The sequence below is a fragment of the Ambystoma mexicanum genome, chromosome 9 (assembly GCF_040938575.1).
Source record: "Ambystoma mexicanum isolate Mex_15411 chromosome 9, UKY_AmexF1_1, whole genome shotgun sequence".
Classification (NCBI taxonomy): Eukaryota; Metazoa; Chordata; class Amphibia; order Caudata; family Ambystomatidae; genus Ambystoma; species Ambystoma mexicanum.
The window spans coordinates 1,078,984,652-1,078,998,479 of record NC_090931.1 but is presented as its reverse complement, the minus strand read 5'-3'; the positions used below and the strand labels follow the sequence as shown (position 1 = coordinate 1,078,998,479).

The window sequence follows — 13,828 nt, the reverse complement described above, 5'->3', positions numbered from 1 at the left end:
TTCTGGAATCTCAGCTAAATGATGAATAACTCACCATTTATCTGAAAGTCACTCAAGAAATTGAGCATGGTTTTAGACATGGAAGTAAAACCTGTACCTGTAAATATTATAAACCTCTGCTCCTGTATGTAAGTGGTGAAGCTGGTTCTGCCAAAGCATTCCTAATTAAAATAATCAGCACATTTCTCCAAAAATTAACAAACAACAACCTTTCAGGTGTAGTAACAGCCCCCACAGGTTTAGCTGCTTACAACATAGGTGGTGTCACTTTACACCGACTACTGCTCCTCCTTGTAGAACCCCAAAACAAATTAGAATACTACAAAATGTCAGCAGAAGCTGCATCTGAGGTATGCAGAATTCTAAAACAAATGAAAGTGCTCCTGATAGATGAAGTAAGCATGGTGTCCAACCTCATGTTGTCTCTTTAATTCATCTCAGAATACAAGAAGTCCTAAAAACCCACTACGAGGAACTGTTTGGAGGAAAACATGTTATTGTTTTTGGAGACCTCCTACAGTTAACGCCAGTGAAAGGGCAACCTATTTTCAAAACAATAGGACACAAAGAATGCTGTAATGCTCTTGGCAGCATTGGAAATGTAAATCTCTGGCAACATTTTCACTACAGAGAACTTATTCAAAACATGCACGAGTCTGCAGACCTCACAGATGCTACATTTTAAAAAAGCATTAGAACTGGGCTGCTTACTAAAGATGCTAAATCCATCTTAAATGGTAGACTAATCCATGAGCTATATGGGAAAAACCCATTGGCTCCTGATGTCATGGAACAATTAATGCAACACAATCTAAATTGTATGCACTTAATGCCAACCCTTGCAAGCTGTAGTCAATTCAATGAAACAATGTTGAAAAAGGAAATGCAACCTATACTGCATATCAGCTCCACAGACGAACTAGAAGTGTGCAGCATGACACTTCCGATGTGCCAACAAGCAACAGCATGACTAAACAGCTTAGTAAAATGCATCTCCAATACAGCCGGATTGGAGAAAATATTAACTTTGTGTCTAAACTAGAACAAGGCTTAGTCAATGGAGCAGTTGGCACAGTTGTTGGCTTCCAGACATATATGCCTTCCGCAAGGCTATCAAAACCAGACTCTTTGTATGACCTTAACCTGTTTCTGCATATATTCCTGCTAACCTGTAACTAAGAGCCTCCTGCACCCGAATGTAATCTTAAATCTGTGTATCCTCTGTAACAGCGCCTCGATGCCTCATGGGCTGCAAGTGCGCTTAACAAATGCAAATAAATAAATAAATAAATACAACATTCAGTTTGTCAATATCCACTTTGACAAACTTGCAGAGGTAATGGTTAGCTGGTTATGTTAAGCTAAGGAATCATAACTTACGCCACCAGTGTGCACTGCTAACACTAACACCCAGGACATCAAAGATGACATCACAAATGTCATTGATGACATCAAATGTCTGGACCACTTGTTTTTGTTCACTGACATAACTAGGCCAGGTGGTTTTGTTCACTGACAATTAGAATATTAACATTCAAAAAGTGCCATATATGTAGACATTAACTTTGTCATATGTTCTTGAAGTACTTTCCTTAGGGCTTTGTTCAGCTCATGGTACACATACATGGGGCAATAAGCAGGCCTCAAACACACAATGTATTTGTACACATGAAGATACACTTTAATGTTATTAACATTTTCTAGTGATACTGTTTTCTTCCTTACTTTAGTTTCCCTGTATGTGCCTATGATGTGTATGCATTATGGGTCTTCATATGTATTGGTTGTACTAGCACAAGTGTGTAGTAAGTTTTGAATTGTTAGCTAGTTATAACATGTTTAACATTGCTCCAAACTCTGATAAGGTAGCGTTCATTATTTGACTGCCCTAAAATACAAGATTGTAAATATTGTACTTCTATGGTGCATGTTTCAGCCATTGCCTATGTTTATGTATGATTACGTTCCTGCATTAACAGAAACAATCCAATGTAATGTTGTGTTTAGACAAGTACATTCTTTAATAGATTAAGAAGTTCATGATAGGTCTCCTGGTCACCCCTAACATCTTGTTACTAACATTATAAACACAACCCCTTGTAGGGACTTTTCATCAAAATTCATTTTATATGTGATGTCATCAGTGATTTCATCAATGACATTTGTGATGTCATCTTTGATGACCTGGATGTTAGTCTTAGCAGTGCACAGTGGTGACGAGAGTTATTTTCTTTTTTTTTTTTTTTATTAAAAATGTTTCAGTTTAAATTTAAACTTTTCATTTTATCTTATCACAGTGTTATGTTTTAAAACTTCATTTTAGTCAATTCATGTTTTCAATTCTATCAATGATCTTCTTCCAAAAATGAAAGATTATGTAAGTCATTCGTTTCTCCGCCCTGACAATATCCAGGCCCATCTTTGATCAGCACTCAACGTCTTTTGTATTGACTCAAAATAAGATCTCCATATAGTTCTTTCTTTACTGAGGGCGGGGCATGTCATCATAAGGTGATACAGACTTTGTCTTGTCCTGATTTTTGCATATCCGACAAAAAATGTCTTTATTCACTAGCTGTTTAGTTCTTACAAGTCTTTCTCTCGTGGGTAGTAAATTAAGCCGGAATTTAAAAAAAACATTCTTATTTCTTTGTCCGGAAATATCACCAGGTACGGTGGGAGGACGTTGATCGGTCTAATTTCTGCTTTACTTGCTATATTTTCTTTGTATCGAATTATACATTCATTAGTTCTTATCCAATCGACGGTGACGAGAGTTATGGTTACTTAGCTTACTTAGCTTACCATAACTGGTGAATTTCAGAGGGTTTTTCGGTCTACTTGTAACCATAACATCCCTTTAACAAAGTTCTTTCATTACATTTCAAAGGTTTTTATTAGTGCAACTTAACCGTAATGTCCCTTTAATAAAGTTTTCTCAGTGAATTTCATGGGGTTTTACCAGTGCATGCTAATTTCCTACAACTTACTAATATCATACTTACCCCAATATAGCAACCTTTTTGTCCAATTTACAAAGTTTTACCTTAAAACTCTGCCATGTCCCACCTTCTAGCATCATTTTAACACTTCTGTAGACTTTTTGCCACTTTTCCCACTGTTTTTGTGTCCATCGATGTTTGTGAATGTCTGATGTCATTGCGGACCCTCCGAACAGTGTCACGTGACCACACACTCGTGCGCGGCATGATGATGTGTTCACGAACCCATCCGCACTTCATGGTCGGGTCCATGCTTCGTGGACAGTTCGGAACTGCATTTTCTACTGATCTAGGAACTTTTAAGCTCGAAATGTACCCCTTGCACAGCTCCTACACCTATTCTTACTCATTATCCATTAACAATCTAGTACAGAGCACATACGTGGAAGAATATTAGTAAAACTGCTATTTATCTTAAAAATGGCATCAGCTATTGCCATCCCTCCTCCCCATTTCCCTCAGCATCTTACATCTAACCTATAATGCAAGAAAAAAATATCAAAAAACAACAAAAAAAAGGTTCCTATAGGAACCACCTTTCACAGTAAAAAATAGAACTAAAAAGAATCTTATAGACTCCATCTACTTTACATTTCTCAGTAAAGTACATAGACTCAATAAGATTTTCCAATATTTCCATTAGCATTTTGTGTTATGCTAATAGGAATAATGTGGCATTCATCCCCCCTTCCAGTGACTGGAACTGTGGATAATGGCCCGCCAGCCGACATCAGAACTGTTAGCAGATGTCAGAGTTGAAAAAACAACAATTTTTGGGGCATTTTAAGGCCATATCCCATCAACTCTCACCTCCCTAGGGATTGTTTCATTAGTTTGCCAAGTGCAATGTTGTGTTTTTTAATATGTTCTCACAGCAGCATTCGCGGACAATGGGCACAGTCCACAAATCCAACATGGCAGGCATTTTAAAAAATCTGATGTATCTCACGCTTTTCACCATCCAATCAGTGGTCGCGTCCGATGTCCGTGGACATCACGCCGCCCTCTGGGCCAATCGGATGGCAGTCCGTGGCCTGAACAAGGAAGTGAGTGCCCGGACTGAAACCAGATATCACTAATTTTGTTTTATCTACTTTTTGGCCGTTTTAAAAAACTACTACTCAGATTTACAACAAATTTACAAAAGCAAGCTTTCGGTACCAAGCTGCTGGTTCTGCCGCTTAATTTGCTGAAAATCCGTCCAGAGGTTTGGGCTGCTGGTGTGAGCAAAATTTGTTTTCCATTGCGTCTATGGGAAAACCCACACATTTTGGGACCCCTCTAAAACTTTGCCCCCCGCGCACTGAACTTCACAGAATCAATCTGATGGGGGCATATATTCTTTCTGCAAAGTTACACTAAAAGGCTGCTTAAATTCAATCGTATTTTTATTCATGTATTTCTTATTCATGTATTTCTTTTTTTCTATAGCTTTTTTAGTGGAGGTGAAGCAGAAGAAGCCCACACCATGCGCTTATGTGTTTTGTTTTTTTCAATCCACCATGTTTTTTTTCCCAATAACCAAATGGATCTTTGTTCTGATGTTCTTGGAAGTGTTGTAGATCAGGTGTAGACAAGATGGGCTGAGGTTGGGATGAGGGACCGTTAGGTGTACTCCGTCATGTCTATACAAATTGCCCATGGAGAACTGTTTGTTGTTGTTTGAAAACCATAATTGGTTGTGGTCTCCATGAATGCTGAAACTATTTTATTAACATTTATCGTGATTGTTCAATGTTATAATTACATTTGGTGGTCCATCTCCATGTTTGCCTCTGAGTCAGACTGGAAAAGATAAAGACAGTGTGAGAGAAAGATCCATTAAATTAAGTCTTGTTTCATCATTAAAGTAAGAGGCACACCTCGTACTTTCACCAAATCATTGCCTCCACAATGAATTAGCCTGATTTTTGGTTGCCCTGTACTTGTCAGACTAAACATTTTTGGAAAAATGTGGAACCAATACATTCCCCGCAATCCAAACCATTTAATTGTAAAATCTCACAAACCAGAGTCCATGTTAATATTTAATATCTCACAAAAAGCCATTAACCAAAACAGCCAACTGTCTCCGATCAACCACACAATTTTCAAACAAGCCATGATATCTGCAGTCTTTCTCTGTTTCCAGAAAAAGTATTCCTAGTTTGAATTACTAGTAATTTCTATGAATAGGGTATGTATAATGTGTGTGTTTTGGTGTTTGTAATTGGTTGATGTTACTGTTGTAATTCTGTGTTAGTCTGTGATGGGTTACACTCAAAATGTGTCGCCCATTTTTGTATTTTGGTTAGTAAATGTAGTCCTCTTTTTGTGATTTCAATTTTGGAAAGTATAAAAGCTATCATTTTATGTAGTCACGTCCTTCTGATTGTTCAAGTCTCTATGCACTAGATTCTCATTGTTTGTGTGCAACCCATCCTTTACCTGTTTTTGAAATGTATCCACCCTACCCAACCCTAATCTTCTATATCCTAAATACTATGTATACTTTATCATCATCCACTTTAAATAACTCCAGGAGCAGTCATTTATTGTATTGACACCTTTTAATTACAATTTAATCACTACTGTCTCTTTTGCCATTTATATTCCATACTCTGTGTGTTATTACGTCATTTGTTGACGCGGCTAGAAGAGTACCAAAGCCCATGATCTGACTGGCTGTTAAAAAAGAGGTGTGAAGCCACGTAGCCGCATCAAAGTAGACTTCAAAGTGATTGGGCCTACTATTGATGCGTCCACTACCACGTGCAGGCGCGTCTCCTCATTAAGCCATGCGATTGGTCAGGCATGAACATGTCATTGCACTTGGGCGTACCCACGCATATGGAAACACATTCTGATTGGCTATATCGCGTTACCGCAGCTATACCCCTTTCCTAAACCCCTTTTGACTGTTTTGTGTCATTGCTTTTTGTCTCTTTGTGGGTGAACTTCATTGTGAGCCTTCAGGAACTTTTAAAAGCAGTACCTTCATTGATCCATTCCTTTTTTCCTTTCTTCTTCCTATACCTTTGTCCTTTGTCTTGTGCTTTGTAGTTTGTCAGTTTGTGTTATTTTGGCTTGTTATTTTTTATTTTATAATTTTTTTTATATTAGGTGGCAGAGTCCTTTTGTGTTGTGTATTTTCACAGATTTTATTTTTCCTGCATGGTCCTGCATTTCAAAATGACTATGACCAGCAGTGATGATGAGGTGGTGTGGGTGGCTTCAGGAGGTCAGGGGTAATTTCTGCTGTAAAGTTTTACAGAGAGGACCTTTACATAAGCCATCGCAAATCTTGGGGACATCCAAGTTAATTCAACATCTTGTCCATGTTAATTGGGATGAAGTGGATGAATCCTATAGGAAGGCTCATGTGAAACATAAGGTCAAAGCAGATGGGACAAGATCAGCACAGCAGTATTTGTCATCTATGCCACAGACTTCCAATTCGATTAACAGCTATTTTCCACCAACTAACACCTAACCTCAGTCCATCCTGCCTGCACCCGATCTTTCTGATTTTATTATGATGTGCAAAACCTGTCACAGCTTGATCGAGGTGGGAGGTGGCACCTTAGACAACTGGACCAAGGCTCTTTCAGAACATACAGCCAATTGCCAACGCTAGGTATATTTTTTAAGTGTCCATTTTTTTACCCCATTGTTTAGAAAATAAAACACAAAACAATTTACAAAACGTAAAATGTGGGGAAAATGTTTTCTTTTTTTGACCTTTTTTATATGTATCAATCCGAGTGTTTTTCCCTTCCCAGTTCCTACCTCTTTTTTCCTTATTTGTATTTGTATTTCTTTTATTTGTAATGCGCACCATCAGGCCCGGAGGCATCAGGGCGCAACTTGTGTGTAGTTACATACAGATATATAGTTCTATACAGCATTATAAACAAAGGGCGAATGTACAAACATAGTAATCAACGAGCATATCAATATACATTATTTACAGATCAAATATTTTACAAAAGGCATAGAGACATAGTGTACCGCAGGCAATAAGTAGGCCGATGCTCAATGGTGTGAAGAGCATGTTTCAATGCTGATTAAAAGCCATGATTTCGTTTTAGTCTTGAATATGTTAAAGGAATCTTCAGATCTAATGGCGATGGGGAGGGTATTCCATAGCTTGTAGGCAAGGACAGGGAAGCTTGTGCCACCCGCTTTTTGCAGTTTGAACCTAGGGATCGATAAACAGTAGGTCTGGGTGGTTCTTTGAGGCCGGGTAGGCGCATGGCGGGATAGCCGACTGCAGAGGTATGGGGGGGCCTTGTTGGCCAAACATTTGTGCGTGAGGGCTAGAGATTTCAGTGAGATTCTCTGTTTGACAGGTAGCCACTGAAGATTGGTTCTAGATTCGGAGATGTGGTGATTGCGAGGGATGTTTAAGGCAGCTCTGATAGCGTTATTCTGGGTGATTTGTAGTTTATTCAGGTTCTCTTGACTAGTTCCTAAGTAGAGGGCACTGCTATAGTCAATTTTGGACATAATGAGGGTTCTGGCTAGTGTGACACTATTCGGGGTGGTCAGAAAAGGCCTGCAGGCTGCGATGAGTTTACAGATGTATGCAGAAGCAGATCTGACTGCATTTGTTTGTCGAAATAAGGATAGCGTGGCATCAAGGTAAAAGCCTAAGATTTTTGTGTCTTTTGAAACGTGGATGGTATTACCATCAATGATGAACGACTGGTAGGACGGCTCAAGTTTGCTGAGGCATTGTGTAGTGCCCAGGTGTAGGAGCTCTGTCTTGTCATCATTGGGGCAAAGCTGGTGTTGTGCCATCCAGGCTTGGATGACCATGTAGACGTCATTCAGGGCCTTGGTGTCAGCTGAGTAGTCTCCAGTAATGGGAATGAGTATCTGGGTGTCGTCGTCGTAATTTGTGTAAGAGACACCCAGATAGTCAAGTACATCAAAGAGAGGTTTGGTGAACACATTATAGAGTGTGGGTGACACGCAAGAACCCTGAGGGACGCCACAGTGAATTGGAGAAGGATCTGCAGCTGCAGACTGAGAAAAGACCCGCATAGATCTATTACTCAGAAAGGATTTAATCCACGCCGTGGCTGACGGAGAGAAGTGGGCGGCAGGGTGGAGGTGCCTGCATAAGATTTGGTGATTGACCAGATCGAAGGCCGCCGAGAGGTCGAGAAGGAGTAACATGGCTAGTTTTCCCTTGTCCTTCAAGACTTCAATTTGTGTTTTGAGATCTATCAGAGCCGTCTCTGTCCCGTGTCTGGGACGGAATCCAGATTGTCTGAGACCTAAACAATTATTAGATTTCAAATGCTCTTGGATCTGCAGGTATGCTGCACGGTCTAAGATTTTGAGCAGGAACGGGACGGTAGTTATGGGTCTGAAGTTAGTAGGTATGCTTGGGTCTAAGGAAGTTTTTTTTAGCAATGGGATCACACATGCGTCCTTGAGGTTGTCAGGGACAATACCTGTTTTGAAGGAGGAGTTGATGAAGGCCGTTATGAATGGGGCAAATAGTGGGCAGATTACTTAACAATGGGGGCGGGGCACGGATCACCTTGGCAATTGGAAGGTTTCATCCTCAGGATGATGTTTTCCACCTCAGCAGTAATGAGCGGTGAAAAGGAAAAAGGTTTAGAATTGGGGAAGTCAGGAGAGAAGGCCCCTACAGGGGTGGGAGGGCGATTGTCCAGTTTCAGACTAACTTGTTTGTCTTTAATTTTAGATTGTAACATGGAGATTTTATTCAGTAAGGATGCCTGGATGTCGGCCCACCATTTACTATCTTTAATGCAATTGTCAGGGGGGGTGACTGGAGTTTCAAGCTCTTTTAGGATCTTAAAGAGTTCCTTAGTGTTGGAGTCAGCTTGCAGGATACGGTTATTAAGGGAGTCTTTTTTTGCAGCGATAATGGCTTCTTTGTATGTGAGCGATGCAAGGAAGAAGCTGTCTTTGTGCTTGTCAGAAGGATGACCTTTCCAGCGATTTTCAGCACAACGTTTACCTTTGCGGAGCACTCTTAACTGTGGTGTGAACCAGGAGTTCAGGTGTGCACGTGGTTTAGCCTTCCTGAGTTTGATAGGGGCGATAGTGTCTATAGCGGTCAGCATACTACAGTTGTAGATGTCTGCTAGGGCGGTGGGATCCTTGCAGGAGTCAGTGGCAGCATTAATAGATGGGAGTAGCAGAGGGATGAGTTTCTCCTTAGTATGTCCCTTTTATTTCTAGTGGGGAGGGCTGGAGCTATCAGAGTCGGGACACGGGGGGGGGTGGCTTCAATATTAAAGGTGATGATGTGGTGGTCAGACAATAGGCAGGGGGTGTTGGCAAGGACATTGATATTGCAGTTGAGCCGGCTAACCAGTCAATGGTCCTGCCTTTTGTATGAGTAGGCTCTTGAATGTGCAAGGTGAAACCAAAGCTGGTTAGAATGTTCTCCAGGTCCAGTGCAATATGATCTTTTGGGTCGCCAAGTCCCACATTAAAGTCTCCTAGGATGATAATTTGAGAGTTGGTTTTGGTATAGTTGAGGAGGAGGGTAGATATTTTGCTGACAAAGGTAGGTGCAGGGCCTGGGGGCCTGTAGATAAGGTGAATGGTGGCTGTCTGATTGGGGGTTAGTGAGAGTTTGACAGAGTAATTCAGCTGACTCAAGTTTGGTTGAGTTGGTCGACACTCTTAGATCGAGAGTGTTTTTATGGATGATGGCCACGCCACCACCTCTAGCCTGGGTAGTGGTGCGGTAGCATCACTTAATACCGTAGTCGGGTGGTAAGGCAAGGGTCAGTGAGGGGCCGGATGCGGCATGTAGCCAAGTTTCAGATGTGGCGATAAAGTTGAGATCTGAAGATGTGATGAGGTCTGCAATGTCTAATGCGTGCGCTGGAAGAGATCTAGCGTAGATAAGGGCGTCCTTGATGAGAGGCAGTTTAGCCTCTGTAGTAGAAGGTTTGCTGTTAGTGGTTGGAGGGGGTGAGCACGGTGCTGTATGTAGTGTTGGCTTGGAGATGTTGCTACGGGTGGGTTGCATGCGGAATCGGGTGCCTAATCTCTTGTTTCTGAGAGTTAAAGAGCATGGTTAATTCGGCGTAGGTTTCATGGGTATAGATTGGTGTAGTTGTTGATGTGGTGTGGGCCTGGGGTGGTGGTTGCAGGGCCCATTGTAGGCATCACACTGGACAGAGTCAGGTGGAGAGGGTTTGAGTGGGTCAAGGTGTCAAGTGGTGTGAGTAACTGAGTGGTAAAGGCTGCTTGAAAGGGCAGAACGTGATGCAGTATAAGGAGCGCCCTGAGGAGCATGATGGAGGTGCATGTCACCTAGATCCAAGATAGGTCACACCAAGTGGCAGAGGAGGAGGTGGGATCACACTGATGCTTAATCGCTGTGGGTAAAACCATGAGCAGAGGCTAAGTGTGCTGGCCAAGGGTAGATTCAATTTACTGGGGCAGTGAGGAGGAGGCTAAGACAACATTGCTTAGTAAGAAGCAACAATAGGTAGGTTCGATTTTGCAAATGGTTTGCACTAATAGGCAGATTCAGTTTAGCTAAAGCAGTGTGAGACAGGCTAAATCAACATTGCACGTGAAATGCAGCAATAGGCAGATTCCGTTTTGCTTGGGTAGTATAGACAGGCTAAATCAACATTGCAAGTGAAATGCAGCAATAGGCAGTTTCCGTTTTGCTAGGGTAGTATAGACAGGCTAAATCAACATTGCAAGTGAAATGCTAGGGTTGTATAAACAGACTGAGTCAACAATACCTAGTGAAATGCAGCAATAGGCAGATTCGATTTTGTAGATGGTATGCACTAATAGGCAAGTTCAGCGAAGCCAAAGGCAGTTTGAGACAGGCTAGGACAACATTGCTTATTAGGATGCAGCAGTAGGCAAGTTCCGTATAGCTGAGTCATTGTGGATTCATGAAGTTAACGCAGTCGGCACCATATGAGGCATAAAGTGCACGTTGGCACTGTGGGGCATATAGTAAACACAGTCAGTCGAGAAGCGAAGGCAGTAGCGCTACGGAGCGTTTAGGTTATAAAGATACTAGGTTAAATGGTAGAGGGGGAAAGCAGCACAATGGGCCGTGAGTGGGGGCGTATTGTGTAAATGTGAGGCGGCGCGTGTCTCGTAGATGAAGGCTTGGAAAGAATAAACAGACGGCAACCAAGTAGCGTGTGTGAACAGTTCATATGACAATAAGTTACACATGTATGCAAATATTGTTAGATCAGATGTGCATGATGACCAGTGTTAGGACGGATGGTAGCACTTGGCTGGGAAGGAGTCGCTCGGTACAGGGCAGCAGCTAGGAAGGTAGAGAGTGTTACCTCTGATTACAGGGTCTGGCTGACGGCAGTCAGACAGCATGGAACAGGCATACAACAGGCTCCAGCCTTGATTCCTTGGGCCTTGGAAAACGTGGGCCAGCTTCGCCTGCTGGCAGCCAATGGCAGTGAAGAGGGTTCAGTGGCCAATCAGCAGAGGGCACCGACTACTGCTAGGAGTCTAGTTTAACAAAGGAAGCTCCAGGCTACAACGAACGGCCATTTTGGAGGTGTTTGGTACCTCGTATACCTGAATGTGGTAAAAGGCACATAAAGTGCTCCTTTTGGCGGATTTTGTGCTGGTCAAAAGATATTCATTGCAGGGCTTCCATGAGCGCCCGTGTGCAATATTAGGACACTGAAAATGCACATTTGCAAAACGTAGCGCAAAGTGGCAGCGCTTACCAGAATGTGCTCGAGGTTGGGGAATGCTTCTCCTTTGTGGGTCCACTGCTCCTGCAGGGTGGGGGCCTACTCGATGGAGCTCCTGCTCCTGCTCCTCGGGTGGGGTGTGCAACTTATCCCCCAAAACGGTCCTTTTCTAGCCAAGATTTCAGTTCTAAAAATAGACAATAAAAACACATACTGCAAATATGGATCAAAGACCTTTAATTGATCCTTTCAATGCAGTGTGTGTTATTAAAAAAAAAAAACATATCCTTATTTATTTTATTATAGCCGCTGTTATCCCATGTGGGAGCTGCGAGTAGACCCTCCCGTCATGCTGCATTTTGATATCTGCACATATATATGGGCAGTAGTCTTGTAAAGATTTATTTTAAGATATATTGGCCCTCATTACGACCCTTGCGGAAATTGACTGACCGGACCGCAACAGCGTAAATAGCGTTTCCGCCATTGCACGAAGGAGCAAAGTGCGGCTAATTACGACCCATCGGGCACGAGCATTACGCCATGGCGGAATCCGAAAGGCTGCGATGGCGGAAATGACCCCAAAACGGCCCTCACCGCCGCCGTACGCTGCACCAGGTGCAATACCGCCACCCATCTTAGCGGTCACCGTAATGAGCGGGCACCGTAATGAGCGGGCACCGCAAATTACGGGCACCGTAAATATACGGAAACGGAAGTAAAAGCATGTGGCCGGAACGGGAAACAGCACGCCGCACAACTATAAAATCCGAATCCCAACACAACCATTAAAAATCCGACCCTGACACACATCCCAACCCGTTCGCAACCCCAGTTAAAAAAATAAAAATGGGAAAGGTAGCCAAGAAAGCGTGTGATCGCAAGCGGCAGGTCCACTTCTCCCGAGAGGAACTGACCGTGCTGACCGAGACCATGCAGGAAAATGCCGCCGTCGTCTTCTCCAGTCAAATGACCAGGACGGCCCTTGCCAACAAGAAGGCCATATGGGCCCTTGTGGCACAGCGCGTAAGTGCGGTGGGGACAACACCCCGCACGCCACAGCAATGTCGCAAGCGGTGGGACGACCTGCGGATCCGCGTACGCAGCATACTTTCTGCGAACAGGAACATCGCCACAGCTACCGGGGGGGGATCAGAGTCGCCCATCAAGTTGACCCCCTGGGAGGAGATCTGCGCCTCCACCATAGGAATGGAGAGCATAGAGGGAGTCGGAGGGATGGAGAAAGGAGTGCCGACATCCGGAGAATCAGGTAGGTTGGCCAAGAGAAACAATGCGAAATCCACAAACCACGAACATGTGCAGTACCATGTGACCCCATAGTGCAATACATACTTTGCCCTGACAGCGCCCTCTAAAAGTCAGAATGAATAAACAAATTAATCAAGATGCCATAAACAACCCCTACATGTGCAGCATGCACCCCCTAACTGCAGGCAGCCAAATGAATGCATCCTCAACCCACACGAAAATGAGACCACCTCCAAGGCCCAGTCCCAAATCACCCTCATGTACCACCCCAATGCATTTGATACGTTGCCATTCCAAATCCCACAGACCCATAACTAACGCTCGCCCCTCTTTACTCCACCACAGGGTCCGATACCAACGACGAGCTGCAGGACACCCCTACCAGCACGCCTGCAAAGAGGGCCAGGACCAACGTCCCAAGAGCCTCCACCTCAGGTGCAAGGATCAAGACACGGCAGCAGCAGGAATCAAGTGCCAGCACACTGGAGGGGACTGCAACAGGCACCCCAGCAGCCAGCAAGTCCACAACCCCAGCACCACAGGTCCCCCCAAAGAACGTATCTGATGGCACTGCCTCTGGTGGTAGCAGCACCATAGGTGACACAGCTGTCATGCCAGCATGCTCCGACACGGAAAACAGTGCTGGCGACGTAGGTACCATCCATGACCTTTCCCAATCCCCCTGCATGTCCCATCCCCTACACCATGACGAAACCACGCAGGGGCACCCAGAAGACGACGACTGGCCAACCCCCACAAGTCCTGTGCCAAGGCAACATGTGTTGAGCAGCCCCCCTGTCACACCACCGCAAATGTCCATGGCCCAGCAGAGGCAACAGTCCCTCGACCTGCTGATCGAGCAACAGCAGGAAGTGTCCACGC

At 43.6% G+C, this 13,828-nt stretch overlaps 1 protein-coding gene across 2 annotated transcripts in view; it reads right to left on the bottom strand.

Annotated features, from left to right (window-relative positions):
* The window catches only part of ACVR1C (activin A receptor type 1C), a 1,016,293-nt gene that overhangs the window by 946,130 nt on the left and 56,335 nt on the right, over positions 1-13,828 (bottom strand). Inside the window, exon 1 of one of the 2 annotated variants that reach the window (XM_069616404.1) lies at positions 11,309-11,390. The exons of the other annotated variant lie outside the window; for it this stretch is intronic. Coding sequence (XP_069472505.1) covers positions 11,309-11,348 — 40 coding nt within the window. The 5' untranslated portion in view covers positions 11,349-11,390. Of the gene's footprint in view, positions 1-11,308; positions 11,391-13,828 lie in introns of those variants that run through there. 2 annotated transcript variants of the gene reach the window in all.